We start from the raw sequence: 19064 nt of genomic DNA on the forward strand, positions 1-19064 counted from the left end.
TTTTTAGTTTTTGTATGGACAATTCGACATATTTATTAATTTGATGTGCTACTTATGAAATGTATGCATATATTTGATGAAATAAATATATGGACATGCTCGTATTGCTTTTAGTATCTATTTGTTTAGTTGGAAATATCCAAAATATAGCAAAATTCATACCAAAATTTTTTCTGATTAAATAAAATATAGCAAATCTCATGTCATATTTTTTTCCTATTTTTTTTGAATTTTTTTATGATTTTTTAATTTTTTCGACTTCGTTGAAATTCAAACAATGCAGTCGGTTACCGCTGTAATGCGGTCGATTTTTTGACCAATTGATTCGAATTTATTTCAGTTCGATAAACGTTAAAAAATCGATCAATAAATCGTAAAATACGATCGGTAATCGGTGTAAACCAATTGATTATTTATCTGTCAATTCGGTCCGAACTCTTACCGAATTTGCAAATTTGACTAAATAAATTTACCTGAATTCTTACTAAATTTTACCCAATTTTTACGATAACCGTGATTTTCCGATAACCGTCGATGACAGATTTTGGAGCACAAACGTATTTGTGAACATTGAATACAACATCTGAGGTGACATACAGCATGCAAAATACACGGAAGCACGAAACTCAAAGCGCGCTGTACAGCTGTGATGCCGGGCACAGATGCTCCTGCTGGGCGCAGAATTGCGTCTTTGCACAAACCAGCGAGGTCGGCCGTCCACATTTCGACGGTATTCCAGGAATGCCCTCCAGCCGGTTCACCACACCACTCACCACCACCTCTTATCTCCTTCACCAACCTCCGCCGCCCGCCGCCCTCCTCCGCGCCTCGATCCTCATGTCCAGGTATCCGTCGGCCGCGACTCCTCCTCTCTTTCTCCTCCGTCGCCGTCCTCGTACCCGCCGGACCGGATAGACCGGACCGCTGTTTCTTTCTTTCTTTCGTTGGTTAGGATGCCCTAGGTTGCTTGGGCGGATTGCTCGCTTTGTTCGGCGGAATCATTTGCTTACTGCGAGCCCTGAAATCCAAATCTTTTTCTCTGGGATGGATTAGCCGGTTCGGATTTGTTTGCTGTGGGGTGGAGTTCTAATATCGGATTATTTTCCTAAGTTTCTGGGCGTTTAGATTGAACCCTCATTAGCAAATTAGGGGCTGTCGATTCCAACTACTGTTTATAGATTAGTTGTTCGGATTAGTTTATTACGCGACGCTTCCTCACTTCAATTGATATTTGCATTCCTGGAATACCTGGTGTAAGGAAAGCTCATAACTTTGTCTCTGTTGTATTGCAGCTAGTACACTGAAGATTTAAGCTCTGAAGTGTGCCCAGCAGATAGTATATGGCGTTAGTACATTTTAGCGGTGCTTTGGTTCCTAAACTCGGTCAAAAGCCTCGGTTGCTGCCCACGTCACCTGCAGTTGCAAGGGCTACCTATGCTGATGCAAGATTCCTGGCACCGAGAAATGGGTATGTGTGCGCGCAGTTGAGATACGATTTCATAGCTTGTAGTACTCTTTAGGAGTTTCATGATGGAACTTGTGGTCTCTTCCAAACATTGTTGCCACTGCAGTTTGTTTCTAGCTTCCACAGTTGCTGTCACTTATCATTTGTTGCCATCTACTCATTTATAACAGACTCACAGTAGACCAGGCAACCTTATGTTGTATTTCCTCCAGTTTTTTCTCTCTTTGATGCTAAAATGTAGCATACACTAATTAAGGTAGGGGGAATTAAGCAAGATGTAGTTTTGTCTTTTTCCAAAATCCTGTAACTTGTAACATTGAGCTGTTTAAGAATGTTAACTAATATAACTTATGCTACTATGAAGTACGCGCATAAATTTCCCAGCCAACTGAAGTAGTTTTTACTGTCTCTGTATTTGTGCAGTACAAGAGGCAGAGGTAAACAGCTGGCATTACCTAGTTATAGTTTGAATTCGCAGAGCTCTTCTGAACAACTAAACCATGTACCATCGTCGAGATTTCAACATAGAAGGGGTTCACGTTTCGTCGTCAGAGCTGAAGCTGTGAGCTATTCTTATGCCTTTCTGCTTTGCGTATGTTGTTTCTTAAAAAGGTCTGCTATTCTGACATGGATTTAAATGTCAAATGACAGGATTTCTATTCTGTACTTGGTGTCTCAAGAAATGCTAGTAAATCTGAAATCAAGAGCGGTTGGTATCTTTTATTTAGCTGCTCATGCTCTGAATTGCTTCACTTAATTGATGTTTAGTTTGTTATTTATTAATTAATTTGTTACCTAGTTTTATTTTTTTTTAAAAAGGTTGTAGTTATCATGTAATTTACCATACAAATCCTTGTGCTTGTCAGAACTCAGATTTATTCCAAGTCAATTTTTCAACCTTCCATTTTAATGCTGCTCCAATCATATACAGTGTACATGTAAAAATAAAATCAGCACTGCATTAAGACATGATATCACTTGTAAACTAGCATGTAAAGTAATTATCTTCCTTAGTACAAGCTATGCCAAATTTAACTTCGGGGTCATTTTCTTCGCACTCAGAAGTATAATGCATCTCTTCAAAAGGCTAGATGATTACTATTTCATCTAATTTGAAGACTATTGTAGCAAGTAATCACCTCTTAGTCCACTTGAAGCTATCATCCTATGACGTCCTTGATGTCATTATATGGCTAACTGATATTATTAATCTTTTAGTATTTCTTTTTATGAAAATCTGAGGTTGACATGAAGAAGTTTTTGTGATAGGAAAGCATCATGGACAGTAGTACCTGATACTGAAGAGCATTTGTATTGTATAGTTTTCTTTCTTTGATGGTTCTGAATCCTTTTATTTTCCAGCCTACCGGAAGCTTGCTAGGAGCTATCATCCTGATGTGAACAAGTAAGCTGGCTATCACAATACGAGATTCATTTTTCAGCTACAATCATCAGTTTGTTGCTTTTCAGCCACTTATTAAACAATGTAGCTTTATTTTTATATGGGTATATTACTGGTTAACCATTTTTCCCATCTAGTTAATCAAATAAAGGAAGAGTCACTTATGTATTATTTTGTTGTAGAGATCCTAGTGCTGAACAAAAGTTCAAGGACATCAGCAATGCTTACGAGGTTAGGCTGACTGTTCATACTCCACTCCCAAAGTTCCCTTTTTTGTAGTAGGATTGCACATTTCTTTCAGCTTACATAGAAAGAATGGCTATAGGTTCTGTCTGATGATGAGAAGCGAGCGATCTATGATAAATACGGAGAAGCTGGTCTGAAGGGTTCTGGCATGGGAACAGGAGTAAGTGTTCCTATATGTTTTCTATTTCTGAAGTTTGATCGGCAGTATCATTTTTTTAGTTGTGATCGTATCATTTTTTTATTCTGCAGGATTACTCAAACCCATTCGATCTCTTTGAGTCACTGTTTGAAGGATTTGGTGGAATGGGTGGAATGAGTGGCCGTGCTGCTCGGAACAGACCAATGCAGGGTGATGATGAAGCCTACAATCTGGTACTCAATTTCAAGGAAGCGGTGTTTGGTGTTGAGAAAGAAATTGAGATAACCAGACTTGAAGGCTGTAATACATGCAATGGAAGTGGCGCCAAACCTGGCACAAAGCCAACCACATGTAAAACTTGTGGAGGTCAGGGCCAGGTGGTGTCCTCCACACGAACACCGCTTGGAATATTCCAGCAGGTCTCCACCTGCAATACTTGTGGTGGCACTGGTGAATTTTCCACCCCTTGCAACATGTGTGGGGGTGATGGCCGAGTGCGGAAGTCAAAGAGGATCAGTCTGAAGGTTCCTGCTGGAGTTGATTCTGGAAGCAGGTTGAGGGTTCGGTCTGAGGGTAATGCTGGCCAGAGAGGTGGCCCGCCTGGCGACCTTTATGTCTTCATTGACGTACTCTCTGATCCTGTTCTTAAGCGAGACGGGACAAACATTCTCTACACATGCAAGGTTTCTTACATTGATGCAATCCTTGGGACAACCATCAAAGTCCCCACTGTTGATGGGATGGTTGACCTGAAGATACCCTCAGGGACCCAGCCAGCCACTACTCTTGTAATGTCTAAGAAAGGTGTTCCGCTTCTTGGGAAGTCAAATGCTCGTGGTGACCAGCTGGTGCGTGTCCAGGTTGAGATTCCAAAACGTCTGAGCAGCGACGAGAGGAAGCTGATCGAAGAGCTTGCAAACCTCAACAAGGCTCAAACAACAAATAGCAGGAGATGATAATTGCACAAGGCTTGGTAGGATGCTGTGCTTGTGCGATAGGCAATTTTGATGCAAACTGCAGTGACAGAAGCGAGCATGAAAGTGGTGAACAGTATTACAAATACGCACATTTGGTGTGCAGTGCACTGGCACACTGGAGGTTTATGTGAAATGTCATGTCTGTAACCTCAGTTTTAAGCTACAGAAAGCTAGGTCACATGCAAAACACCAAATGTTTCGTGGAAGTTTTGCAATAGCTTATCATATAAATTAGGCGAGCTTATTAGCCATTTTTTATTATACGGTTTTTGTATTCTTGAAAGGCTTAAGGTGAATGGTTTCATGGTGGTTAACTGGCCACAGACTTCAACATCTATTGCAGAAATGCTGCACCATTTCTAGTGTTCTGTAAGCTGTAACTTGGAAATGTAACTGTAGTTTCTGTGTGTTGTGAACTTGTGATGCACTGGGGATTCATTTGTTGGCCTTTTACTAGTCATGTCTATCATCACCAATACAGCCAGTACCAAGCCGGTTGAAACATTTATGTTGCTGGGCAGGTAAAAATCCACTAGTAAAGACCCTGATGGATGCAATGTATGGTACACAATTTTTTGTTGGCTCTTTGGTCGCCAACTTGCAATGCTGAGATTTGGAGTGCCCTTGCTTCTGATCTTGTTAGGTAGGCCATGGCCAGCGCGAGTATCGCCGTTTTGGGCGACGAGACGCCGCTACCATGATCTCAAATGTATATTTTACACTTCTTTATGGTTCTTTTGTAAAACGGTGGATGAATATTTTGCAGGAAACGCCAAAGTTCTGGGTCCTTCGAGACCTGCTTGCATTCAAAAAGAAAAATAAAATGCTAGAACCTAGAAGAAGAGCTGATAGCCTAATACCAGCCGGAGGAAACTGGTACAGCGGGGCGTACCTTCTTTCGTCAGCACACGGCTCTTATGTATTAAAATATACATTTTTAGTAAAATTAAATAAACTTATGATGGTACAAAAGGTACCTTCATTGATGTATCTTTTGGCATGTGAAAAAGAAGCACTTACTGTATGATTCAGTATTATGTCAATGATTGTCTAATTTCTTGAACGCTGAATATGGTGGATGTAAAAAAATTTATGCATTTCCTACCAAGGTTTGGTCCAACAAAATGGCAGTATGGCACCCAAGCATTAGGCTAATGGTCGTAGCTTCAAATCCCATCAATTAAGTTTGAACTTTGATCCTGCGATGGGCTGGTTGCCGAGCCTTAACAAAGGCAAAATTATATATTTTGTCCCAGAACTATTCTCATGGTTTAATTTATACCCTACGTACACTGCAAAAAAAGTGTCATGTAAAAGGAGTTTGCCTACATGGCTAGTCCTGCTGGCATATAGCTGCATAGTCAACTAGGTATCTATTATTTCTTAAAAAAACGTGGTAGACAACTGGGTCTCATAAACAACGGGAAACAGATGGGTACAGTTCCTGAATATCTGCAACCGAAACAGTTACTAGGACCACTGCAGTGTCGGATTCAGCCGGGTAAAGTAGGTAGAATAAACTTTAAGATGAGATTAAAAAAAATATTTTAATTAAGATAATAATTAAGCGAAGTGAACAAGTTCTCAAAATAAGTTAATAAAACAATATGAACCTGCAAAATGAAAAATAACCGAAGATAAACATATATGCAATTATGCAAAGTAACCAAATGTAACCAAAGACAATAGAAATAATTAAGTAAACAAACTTACGGAACTGCAACCACTAATTATGTCTAGAACTAGAAGGCTTAGGCAAATTCATGAATAGATGTACAAATACCTACGATAGAAATGAATACCAATTACAGTTGATGCGCAAAACAATGTACGTAGAAATCATATGAGTTCTCATCTCTAATGAGTTTCTAAAGACTATTGAATTCACCTCTTATATTCGAAGCTCCATCATACCTTGCCCTTGAACTCTAGCAATGTTCAAACCTTGCATAGAAAGAAACTCAAACAAAGCTCCTTTCAATGCATCTGAAGTTATTTCTATGACATGATTAAGACCCAAAAATCTTTCGGTAACCTTTCATTCCTTGTTCACGAACCTGTACAACACCACAAACAATTACTACAACATCACACGCCACACAATATCACAATTCAACACATAAATAAGAGTACTAACCTCACAATCATGGTCATCTGCTCCTTGATTGATATATCACAAGATTCATCGATAAGAATAGAGAAAAAAAAACCATCATTCTTTATCTCTTTGGTTATCTCTTGTGCACAACTCTTTGTAAGGTCCTTTTGAACTGATGGTGCAAGTATACGAACATTTTTAAGACACAACTCCTCAAATGCAATCCTCACTTCCTCATTTCTTTTTTTTACCAATCAATAATCTCAAGAAAATTTTACTTGTTTGATGAAGAAGATTCATTGTGTCCACGGAACGCATGGACTTGCATTAGGAGATAGCTTGCACAATCTAAAGATGCAGTCAAATGAATTTCATATTTGGCTTCTGATTCCTTGCTATGAGTCGTCACCTTATATGACACACTAGCCTTTTGATTTTTGAAATCTTCGCATGATGTTCTTGCTTTATTGTGGGCACTATTAGGCCCACCAACATGTTCATGTAATGATTTATATGCATTCTTCCAATTGCTAAATCCTACTTGTGAAAATACATCATACTCAAAATGAGACTTCGAGTGATCATTTCTAAAAAGATAGTAGTAAAAGCAATAAGATGCATTCTTCTCCACACTATATTCTAGCCAATCAAATTTATTAAACCATGCTGCACAATAACTCCTTGCATCCTTACCAAACTATTTTTTTAGGAAAAGTATGTCCAATTGGTTGAGTCGGACCCTTCAACACATAAGATCTTCTAACTTCATCTCTAATATTCTGATAAAATTCATCTACTGGAATACGAAGTCTCGGATCGGTAATAGTAAACTCTTTCCTATATTCCTTAATACCTTTGTATTCTATCCGAGTAGTTGCAGGAGCAAGAGTGGGAATTATTGTTTCATTTTCTGCATCATGACCATCACCAACTCCACTCTCCATCGTACTTTGGGTATTCAAAGATGTTGGTTTGAAAAATCTCTTCATTATTGATGTCTTGATGATCTAATAATTGATATCCTGCGAAAGAAATGCTGATGTTATTGGAGGTTTCCTTGGTGCTTGCAAGATAAGAGGCAAAATTGAATTGACGAAGTGGGTAGCTGATATGCTACTATGCCTAAAGCCAAACGAGCCAGTAAATTATCTGCTTATGCTATAGTAGGAGATCAATTAAGATTTGCACACTCACAATTGGAAATTAGCATCAATCAATTGAGAAACCTTGCGTCACACTCCTGCTTTGCTCGGCTGGCCGCCTGCCCCAACCAATCAAATGAGCCAGACAGGCGACAGCCAGTGCGCTGAGCTACCGAGGGAGAGTGGTGCCTACCCGGTTGGCCGCCTACCTGATTGCGGGTTGTCCCTGCCGACTACCGCTGCAGGCCACCGTTGCCGCTCGCCCGCCGCCGGGAGCACGAGACCTAGGGTTGTGCTTGCACAAGGAGGATTGGAGATTTGGAGTTGTGGGGGGCGTGGGAATTTGGAATTTTGGAGTTTGATTTTGGGAATCCAAGCGGTTGGAGATTTACTTGTGGCCTGTGGACCATTGGGCCGTGCGTCGACCTCACAGCACAACTACCCAAATGGTGAAATAGGTTTCCTTCTTCAGTTCTTCTTCAGCTCAGTGGTGGACCGGTGCTTCTTCCTCAGCTCTCAGCTCAGTGAATCACAGAAATCCATGGGGGGGGGGGGGGTTCCACCACCAAGGAGCTTGAGCGGCCGTCCGGGCTCGCCCTAGCTGTCGATCCGCCCCTGTGAAAGTCCTTGATGTCGACTAGAGGGGGGGGGGGCGAATAGTCATTTCAGAAAATTAAAACTCAACAGCAGAATAAACAGGGTCTAGAGACTCCGGGCAGTTTCGAATACTTCGAGTGCCGGAGTATCTAAATTGACTCGGATTATCCGGACTATACAGAACCTTCGAAAACTAAGTAAGCTTAAGAGATTCTACTTGAGATTAGTGACTCTAAGATGGATATATTCTACTGAGCAATAGAGGCACAATTAAATACTTGCAAGCAATAAATTTGAGGTAAATCCTCAAATAGCTATATGAATGAATAACTTGCAAGAATTTAAATGGAGACAAGATTTAAATCCGAAGTTTAACCACCACACAAAGAAGTGCCTACGTCTTCGTTGAGGAGCTCACAAAGAGCTAGGTCTTTTCCGACCCTATCCTCTCCCAACTGACCACGAAGATCAAGCTAGGGATCTTACTCAAATCGAGGGTAATACAAACTCCCCGTGGCACTCCACAGCAATTGGGTGCTCTACGGGTGACCTTTTGCCATCTAGAAGTACAAAGCTTCAAGAGAAAAGATTTCAATTTGCGGCTAGGCAAGAACTCAAATGCTCAAAGGGTTTCTTCTGCTCACTTGCTCAAAATCTCACTCCCCAAACCAAACTCTCAAAACTTTGCAAAGATTTAGCACTAGAGAGTTGGGAAGGCTATTAAATGTACCAGAGAGAGTAAATGAGTTGGTGGTTCAGCAAGCATTCAATGAGAGGGGGTGGAGAGGTATTTATACTCTTCCCCCAAAAACTAGTCGTTACTGTGCAAACCAGGTAGACTCGGAGTCTCCGGGTTCACTCGGAGTCTCCGGGTTGCACAGAAAACCGCACACCTAACCTGTCAGAACTAGCCGTTACACTGACCCGGAGTATCCGGGTTCACCCGGAGTCTCTGGGTAACACTTAGAGAAAAACCAGCTAGAACTCAAGTTCGGAGGATGCCCAGAAGATCCAGAAGCATCAGACCTCGGAGACTCTGGACCAGCTCGGAGACTCCTGGTAAAAACCTTCGCTAACCGAGAGCCTATCTCAGAGTCTTACTCGGAGACTCCGGGACTCCAACAGCATCCAGAGTATCCGAACGAACTCGGAGACTCCGGGATTTAAACAATTTAATCCTAACCGAGAGCTCTTCACGGAGACTCACTCGGAGTATCAAGGACAAATGTACTGTCCGGAGTATCCGGCCCATCCCAAAGACTCCGAGCATAGAAATAACGCCTAACCGAGAGCTCTACTCGGAGTCTCACTCGGAGACTCCGGAACACCTATAGAGTCCGAAGTATCCGAACCAATCCGGAGACTCCGGAACCAGACAAAACTGCCCTTTGATCTGGTGTTCGTGAGTGATGGTGTCTCTCAAAAAATGGTTTAATAAAACACTTTGAGCACTCAGACACTACCAAAACTACGAAAAGCAACCCTCTTAATAGTACGACATTCCTAAGACTCAAAATTCAAATTTAAAAACAGTTGGAATCTAAGAGTCTCTTCATGTCACTTCTTTCTTTTTGAGGGACATAGACATCTTTTATCCTTTTTCAACGGGACTAACACCTGTTCATACACTTGATAAAACCATTAGTCCTTTTAATCGCTTGTCATCAATTATCCAAAACCAAAGGGGCCTAGATGCACTTTCAATCTCCCCCTTTTTGGTGATTGATGACAACCCAATTAAAGCTTATAAAAGATAATAGAATTTAAAGTTTTGAATTTTAAGATATTTGGTAAGCTCCCCCTAAATGTGTGGATTGTCTTGAATTTAAAATTTAAGAGCAAATGCACATATTTAAAGAAGATTTGCGAGATCTCCCCCTATATCTTAGAATTCGGGGGGGGGGGGGGGTGCAAAGTGTGTGAGCATTTATATACGTGATGCATATGACATGGTATTTTACAAAATCTAAGAAAGAGAGAAACAAATATTACACCATTCAAATAATTTCATCACACTAGCACCAAATATGGTCTTATGAATTTAAACGGTTCTATTACAAGCACACATAGTTCATTACAAATATAGCATATGTCTCAGATAATCCAAGGAAACGATGAAGGGATTAAAAGAAATATAGGTAGGACACAATCAGATTTCTCTCCTCCTTTGGCATCAAGCACCAAAAAGAAAGAGAAGCATAAAGAGAAATTAGCCGTTGTCTTCTTCATAGTCATCATCAGCACCATCATCGGATCCATCGTCATGTCCATCTTCCGAAGAACTTGCTTCGGCTTCTTCTGCTTCCTCATCATCATCATTGCTCTCCTCATCATTTTGACCATGAGAGGTACCCGCATCAACTCTTTGGGCTTCATCATACCAAGCCTAGGGGTTTTCAAACTCTGGATTACTCTCTTCTGCTTCATGAATGACTAGTGAGCACGGCGGCTGAATGCCAAGGTGAGTATGTATCTCCTTCTTGGTTTCTCGAATCTGAGTTACATTATGAGTGTAGACTCAAAAAATGGCCTTGAGTGCACTTTTGAGAAAAGATTGAGAACCTCTAGAGGATGGAACACACTGAGAGGCCATGCGTTGTGCACTCAGAGCTGCAGGTGGAGGAGAGGCCGGAGGAGGTGACCGAGAGCTCACAATTCTCACTCTATAAGGCTCGTGTTTCACCTCCTTGAAGAAAATTTTCTTTGTCATCCTCTCAAACATGTACATGATATAGGGTGCATCAGCACAACTCTTGTTGGGAGTGTAAGAGGTTGCATGAATTTCTTCCCAAACAAAGTCAATCACGCTAAAGGGTTCGCCTCCATTAGCCATCCGTGCAAGAAGGTTTCTAGATATGCCTTGCACATTGGTTGCATCACCTCCTTTTGGATTCAAGGTGAGACAAAAGAGACTGTTCAGACATTTGTAGAAAGGCTTCATTCCTGTAGTTTTGCCATACATCACTCTTCCTCGATCCAAGTACATGAAATCAATATCATCAGGGGACAATTGATTCTCATTGTGAATCTTTGAATTGTGCAAATTACGAACATCAAAACCAAATAGGCGAGCAAATGTTTGATATGAAATTTTGTATTTTTCACCTTCGATCATCCAGAACATTGACTAATTTTCCTCATGATCATAAGAAAGAGTGGCATAAAACTGAGCAATCACCTCAATGCTCCAATCACATTTTAGACCCATGAACTTCTTCATCTTCTTCTCCTCACAAGCAGCGATGACAGCATTGAATTTCTGATCATTTTTCTATGCCATATACTCCCAGTCAATCCACTGCATCGGGGTAACAGGGTTTTTCTTGGTGAGAATCATGCTTTCATAAAAATTGGCGTGAAACTCATTTCAAAAGCGAGGGTCAGCCACTCTTTTCTCATATTCATATGGGTCTTCTTCTCTATCTTTCTTGCATTTTGCAGCTCTCTTCATGTAATCAATCATCCTCCTTGGGATTTCATGGGATTGATGAGCTCTATAAGGTCGGTGAAGCTTTAGTGGAGCTAGCACAATGTTTTCCTCCTCAATTTCATCCTCCTCCCCTGTGGATGATAGAATCAGCATCCACTGCTTTTCCTTTACCACGGCTAGCTGTCACCAGAGCCGCTCCTCGTGACCTGAAAGAGCCTCTGCCTCTCATGGCTTGCAATTTAGTTGTTGCATGAGGCACATTTCCGGATTATGCTGCTGGCTCCTCAATCCGAATTCCTCTTGTTTCATCTCTCTGAGGAGGGGCATTGGTTTGGCCTGGAGCGTGAGAGTCGCTCTTTTGCTTCTCCCTCCTCTCATACCCACAACCTTTGTTTCGATCCATGTCAAATGACCTGAGATATACACCAAAGAGGTATAAGATAATGCACAAAGGTTGGTTGAGGAAGATTGTTGAAAAGAAGAAATGCTGGAAAAGTTGGCAGACCAGGAGTATCCAGGCCAATCCGGATACTCCGGGTGACTTGGTTCCGGGGCAAGATTTTAGTGTTTTCTTGATTCCTTTTCCACATTGCAAAACCCTCCTAGGGATTGATTCTAGGGACCCTAAGGAACGTATTCACCGAAGGAATTTGATTTTGAACCAAGATATTTGGAGATCGGGTGAAAAAGTACCTTTTGGTTTAAAAGATGCACCGAGGTTCAATCCAGAGGAAAGATCGGAGATTCCGAGCTTGAAAAGATGAAGAATCCAAGATCCTTGCGAAAAATCCTTGGTTGAAGCTTGAAATCGCCAAAGCCCTCTTTTGTGGAGAAGGGAAGGGGATATATGCAAAAAGAGTGAAAGAGAGAGGAAAAACCGAGGGAATTGCTGTATAAAATGGGTTACTCGGAGACTCCGGGCTGGCCCGGAGACTACGAGTGGAGTCAGAAGCCCGAACCGAGAGCCCGTCTTGGAGGGTGACCCGGACCCTTCGAGTGAGTAACAGAATCCGGATACTCTCGGTGGTCCCGGAGTCTCCGGGTTCTGTTAACTCAAAGAACCACAGACTCACGAAACAGTGTCAGATTCCGGATACTCTGGGAGAGTCCGGACATTCCGGGATCTGTAGAATTTCCAGATTGAGCTAGGGGCTGAGAGAAGATTGATGGATAATTCGAGACATATATATTTACCACTTGTGATCAGCTAACAAACACCATTACATAACAATGATCACAACTAGCAAAATATGATCCGAAGATCAAAGATCCAAATTTTCAAATATTGCACACAAGATTTTTGAAAACCTATTTATAAAATTACAAATCTACAATAATCAATTGTATGCAATATGTCAAGCCATGTTGCGAGAATCTAGGATATTGAGCTTACATCTCAACTCGCAAAATCTTCGCTCATCTAATGGCTTTGTGAGGATATCGGCTAGTTGTTTTTCGGTTCTCACATGGTGAATATCGATATCCCCTTTTGTGGAGTGGTCTCTCAAGAAGTGATGACGTATATCGATGTGTTTAATTCTTGAGGGTTGTATGGGATTATTGGCTATCTTGATGGCACTCTCATTGTCACCTAAAATTGGAACTTTAGTCATGTTATAGCCATAATCTCTCAATGTTTGCTTCATCCAAAGTAGTTGAGCACAACAAGCTCTTGCTGCAACGTACTCGGCTTCGGCGGTGGATAGGGCTACGGAATTTTATTTCTTGGATGACCAAGACACCAAGGACATACCCAAGAATTGGCAAGTCCCAGATATGCTCTTCCTATCCACTTTGCAACTGGTATAGTCGGAGTTCGAATAGCCGATAAGTTCAAAGGACGAACCTTTGGGATACCACAAGCCAAGATATGAAGTATGAACTAAATATCTTAGAATTCTCTTAACGGCCATTAAATGGAACTACTTAGGAGCGGCTTGAAATCTTGCACACATACACATACTAAGCATAATATCGGACCTAGATGCACAAAGGTAAAGTAAAGAATCGATCATAGAATAATATACCTTTTGATCCACGGCATTGCCTTCTTCATTTAGGTCGAGATGCCTATTTGATTGCATTGGGGTCTTGATGGGCTTTGCATCTCCATATCAAACTTCTTAAGCATATCTTTGATATACTTCATTTAACAAATGAAGGTTCCTTCCTTGAGTTGCTTGATTTGAAATCCTAGAAAGAATTTTAATTCACCTATCATTGACATCTCGAATCTCTTGGTCATGATCCTACTAAACTTTTCACAAAATATTTTGTTAGTAGAACCAAATATAATGTCATAGATATATATTTGGCAAACAAATAAATCGTTATCAACATTCTTAGTAAAAAGTGTAGAATCAATTTTGCCTATTTCAAATCCTTTCTTAATAAGAAAATCCCTAAGGCATTCATACCATGCTCTAGGAGCTTGCTTTAGCCCATAGAGCGCTTTATGGAGTTTGTACACATGATGAGGGCATTTGGGATGTTCAAATCCGGGAGGTTGCTCCACGTACACCAATTTGGAGATTGGTCCATTTAGGAAAGCGTTCTTCATGTCCATTTAATATAGTTTGAAATCATGGTGAGTAGTATAGGCAAGTAATATACGAATTGACTCAAGCCTAGCTATGGGAGCATAAGTCTCACCAAAATCCAAATCTTCTATTTGCGTGAAGCCTTGAGCAACCAACCTTGCTTTGTTTCTTGTAACAATCCCATTCTCATCTTGTTTGTTGCGGAAGACCCATTTGGTGCGAATCGTATTTTGGTTAGGTCTTTCCACCAACATTCAAACTTCATTCCTCTTGAAATTGTTCAACTCTTCTTGCATAGCCATCACCCAATTCGGATCCCCAAGTGTGTCTTCCACATTGAATGGTTCCAAAGAGGAGACAAAAGAGTAACATTCACAAAAATTTGCAATTCTAGAACGAGTGGTTACCCCCTTTTGTATATCAGCAAGGATGTTGTCCACGGGGTGATCTCTTTGGACGCTTTAATGAACTCTTGGGTGTGGAACTTGAGATTGGGGTTGAATATCTTCTCCTTCATCATTAAGAAACTTGTTGTAATCATCATATGCTTGATCTTGATCTTGTTCTTGATTTTTAAGCCTTTGCTTTAGGTACCCAAATTTCTTTGGGTCCTTTCATGTTAGTCACAAGAATGTTTGGTACCCACACACTCTTTTTCATAATTCTATCCTTTATGCGGGCACCAACATATAGAGCAACCATTTGACCACGGTGGTTCCTCTTGAGCATGTAAGAAGCATAAAAAGAAGATTGAGGCACATAAGCCTTTTGTTGCTTCTCTTGAATGGTGTGATCAGCTTGCTTGCTTTCTTTGATGAATTTTAGGCACTCCTTGCCCTTGATCACAACACGCTCATTTGATTTGCGTATATGCGTGTCAAAATCGAGACCTCTCTTTAGCTTGTTGTCTTTAGCCTTAATGGTTTTGTATAGTGCATCCTTTGATTTATAGGTTTTAATGCAACCATACTTGACCAAGGTATTTAGCCTTTCATTCTCCTTTTGTAAAACTTGCAAGGATTCAATGTTAGTAGCACAAGTATTTATATCTATGTTATAGCACCGAGAACAACCATTACTTGTGGAAATACTAGAGACCAAAATTGCATCATTAGATTTGGATGAGCTATTTTTGAGAATGTTAATTTGTGCTTCAAGAGTTTTATGATTCTCATTTAAACTTGACAATTTTCTTAAAGCATAGAATTATCATTCTCAACACTAGAAATTGAGCTATTGATCAAATTTAGTTCTTTGGTCAATTTCTCAACTTTCTCCCTTTCTTTAGCAAGAAGTTCCTCGAGCTCAAGGTTTATCTCCTTTTCAAGGATGAGCAAGTCTTCTTGCTTCTCGAGGATCTCCTCTTGACCCTCTATTATTTTCATAAGTTCTTTCAATTTAATCATGGTATTTTTACTAAGACCTTTAAGCATGCTTTTATTACAACTATCACTATCACTATCACTATCACTATCACTAACTAAAGGCTTAGGATGTGATTTTACCTTTCGCCCTTTTGCCATGAAGCATGTGGGGGTGTCATCGTTGCTCATTTCCCCAAATAATGATTTTGTTGGTGTAGGGGCTCGAATGGTGATGGTGACGACTCCTTCATCATCGGAGTCGGAGTAAGAGTTTGAATCCCACTCCTCGCCAATATGAGCATAAGCGGAATATTTCTTCTTGTATGTCTTGCTCTTGTCCTTCTTGAATGGCTTGCTCTTCTTTTCTTCTTTATCTTTGCTCTTCTTCTTGTTAGGACAATCCGCTATGAAGTAGCCAACTTCACCACACTCATAGCACGCTCTCTTGGAAGTTCTTCTCTTGGGCATGTCTCTTTTGTATTTTCTATATCCTCCCTTCCTCATGAATTTCTTGAACTTTCTTACAAAGAAAGCAATTTCTTCATCGTCGGAACTTTCGTCTTCACTTGAGCAAGATTCTTCGACTTGTTTGCTCTTGCTTGCCTTGAAAGTTATTTCTTTGTTCTTGGAGGAGGAGCTTTTCTTGGACAAGTTCTTCACTTCATTTGCTTCTTCATCCATTAGCTCATGAGCAAGTATTCTCCCAAGAACATCACTTGGGATGAGCCTCTTGTAATCTTCTTTCTCGGATGAGGGTGACCAAGGTTGAATTTCTTGGAGCAAAGGCTCTAAGTAATCTTCTCACAACTTTGTGATCATCGAGTTCTTCACTCCCGAGTCCTCTTATCTTGTTCACAAGCACCATCATCCGATCATACATTGCTTGTGGAGTCTCATCATACTCAATGACAAATCTTCCCAATTTTCCTTCAAGTAATTCAATCTTAGATTCCCTCACACTAGTTATACCTTTGTGTGACACTTGAAGTGTGTCCCAAATTGATTTAGCCTCTTCAAGCCCATTCACTTTGTTGAACTCTTCGGGACTTAAGGCATTAAGTAGGACACTTGTTGCTTGCGCATTTCTATGTATGGCTTGTTCTTGTTCGGGAGTGAGCTCCATGTCTTCGGCCGGAAAATCAATACCTACACACACAATTCTCCAAATGCTCGGATGGAGCGATATTAAATGCATCTTCATCTTGTGCCTCTAAGCGGCGTAATGAGTACCATCGAAAAATGGTGCACGCCCAGACGGCATGGAGATGAAGTTATTAGAAGGGGAATTTAATTTGCTATAATCGAAATTGATTTCAACTCCCTTTCTTTCTTTGGAGCCACCGGCGGTTGACGCATCTCCCAAATCCATTTGTCTTCTAGAACCACCACCTGAGGTTTCACTTTGGGGCTTCTCGGGCTTTTCTCTCCGGATGCCGATATCTCTAATTTCTCCAAGCGGTTAAGCCTTGTAGGAGGTTAGGCTCTGATACCAATTGAAAGTCCTTGATGTCGACTAGAGGAGGTGAATAGTTATTTTTTAAAATTAAAACTCAGCAGCAGATTAAACAGGGTCCGAAGACTCCGAGTGCCGGAGTATCCGAATTGACTCGAATTATCCGGACTATACAGAACCTTCAAAAACTAAGTAAGCTTAAGAGATTCTACTAGAAATTAAGAGCTATCACACTAACTCTAAGATGGATATATTCTACTGAGCAATAGAGGCACAATTAAATACTCGCAACAATAATTTGAGGCAAATCCTCAAATAGCAATATGAATGAATAACTTGCAAGAATTTAAATGGAGACAGGATTTTAATCCGAAGTTCGACCACCTCACAAAAAAGTGCCTACGTCTCTGTTGAGGAGCTCACAAAGAGCCAGATCTTTTCCAACCCTATCCTCTCCCAACCGACCACGAAGATCAAGCTAGGGCTCTTACTCAAATCGAGGGTAATACAAACTCCCCATGGCACTCCACAGCGATTGGGTGCTCTACGGGTGACCTCTTGCCGTCTAGAAGTACAAAGTTTTAAGAGAAAAGATTTCAATTTGCAGCTAGGCAAGAACTCAAATGCTCAAAGGGTTTTTTTCTCACTTGCTCAAAATCTCACTCCCCAAACTAAACTCTCAAAACTTTGCAAAGATTGAGCACTAGAGAGCTGGGAAGGCTATTGAATGCACTAGAGAGAGTAAATGAGCTGGTGGTTTAGCAAGCATTCAATGAGGGGGGGGGGGGGGTGAAAAGATATTTATACTCTTCCCCAAAAACTAGCTGCTACTGTGCAAACTAGGCAGACTCGGAGTCTCCGGGTTGCACAAAAAACCGTGCACCTAACCTATCAGAACTAGCCGTTACACTGACCCAGAGTATCTAGGTTCACCTGGAGTCTCCGGGTAACACTTAGAGAAAAACCAACTAGAACTCAAGTTCAGAGGATGCCCGGAAGATCCGGAAGCATCAGACCTCGGAGACTCCGGACCAACTCGGAGACTCTGGGTAAAAACCTTTGCTAACCGAGAGCCTGTCTCGGAGTCCCACTCAGAGATTCCGAGACTCCAATAGCATCCGAAGTATCCGAACGAACTCGAAGACTCCGGGATTTAAAAAATTAAATCGTAACAGAGAGCTCTTCATAGAGACTCACTCGGAGTATCTAGGACAAATGTACTGTCTGAAGTATCCGAGCTATCCCAGAGACTTCGAGCAAAGAAATAACGCCTAACCGAGAGCTCTAGAAATAACGCCTAACCGAGAGCTCTACTCAAAGTCTCACTCGGAGACTCCAGAACACCTATAGAGTCCGAAGTATCCGGACCAATCCGGAGACTTCGGAACTAGAAAAAATTGTCATTTGATTCCGGTGTTCGTGAGTGATGGTGTCTCTCAAAAAATAGTTTTCATAAAATACTTTGAGCACTCAGACACTACCAAAACTAAAAAAATAACCCTCTTAATAGTACGATATTCCTAAGACTCAAAATTCTAATTTAAAAACAGTTAGAATCTAAGAGTCTCTTCATGTCAGTTCTTCTTTCTTTTTGAGGGGCATAGACATCTTTTATCCTTTTTCAACGGGACTAATACATGTTCATACACTTGATAAAACTATTAATTTCTTTAATCACTTATCATCAATTATTTAAAACCCATAAAAAACCTAGATGCACTTTCATCCTCGACCACCGGATGCAAAATCAAGGTGCCAAATCAAACGTGCATTATCTACAATAGAGACCAAGAGAAGTTTCAACTGTCAGCGTGCAATCTACCAGAGGATTTAAATAGTCCAATGCGAAAATGGACGGCCCAGATGATATTGCAGCTTCATCGTGCCGTTCAGCTCTCACTAAAGCCAACACGCGGGAAGAGTGCAACCGACATGACCAAGCCTCGCGCGTACGGCCAAAAGCTTCGGCGCCACCAACCGCTTGTGCCACGCTCACGCACGCGGTAGGTGGCGGCGGCGCCACAGTCGTCACGTCACACAGTGGTGACTTGGTACTGACACCTAGCGTGGTTTTCTGCAGCGGCGGTCTTAGCCGTTGGGCCCAACTGAGAGTTTGTAATTCCGTAGCCAGGGGAAATTAAAGTTCGTCCATGTTGAATCGGGTTGGAGCCCCGCACCACCCAACATCCGACGCACTTCGGGACTAAACAA

At 41.2% G+C, this 19064-nt stretch overlaps 1 protein-coding gene across 1 annotated transcript; it reads left to right on the forward strand.

The window, feature by feature from the left end:
* The first annotated feature begins 682 nt into the window (after nucleotides 1-682).
* LOC133905947 (chaperone protein dnaJ A7A, chloroplastic) lies at nucleotides 683-4639 on the forward strand. The gene is made up of 8 exons (XM_062347766.1): nucleotides 683-845; nucleotides 1293-1468; nucleotides 1889-2027; nucleotides 2117-2174; nucleotides 2828-2870; nucleotides 3050-3098; nucleotides 3193-3273; nucleotides 3363-4639. Exons 2-8 carry the CDS (start codon nucleotides 1341-1343, stop codon nucleotides 4206-4208), a joined length of 1344 nt encoding a protein of 447 aa, XP_062203750.1. The 5' UTR covers nucleotides 683-845; nucleotides 1293-1340; the 3' UTR covers nucleotides 4209-4639.
* The last annotated feature ends 14425 nt before the right edge of the window (nucleotides 4640-19064 follow it).

This window comes from Phragmites australis, chromosome 23 (genome assembly GCF_958298935.1).
Source record: "Phragmites australis chromosome 23, lpPhrAust1.1, whole genome shotgun sequence".
In the NCBI taxonomy this organism is placed as follows: Eukaryota; Viridiplantae; Streptophyta; class Magnoliopsida; order Poales; family Poaceae; genus Phragmites; species Phragmites australis.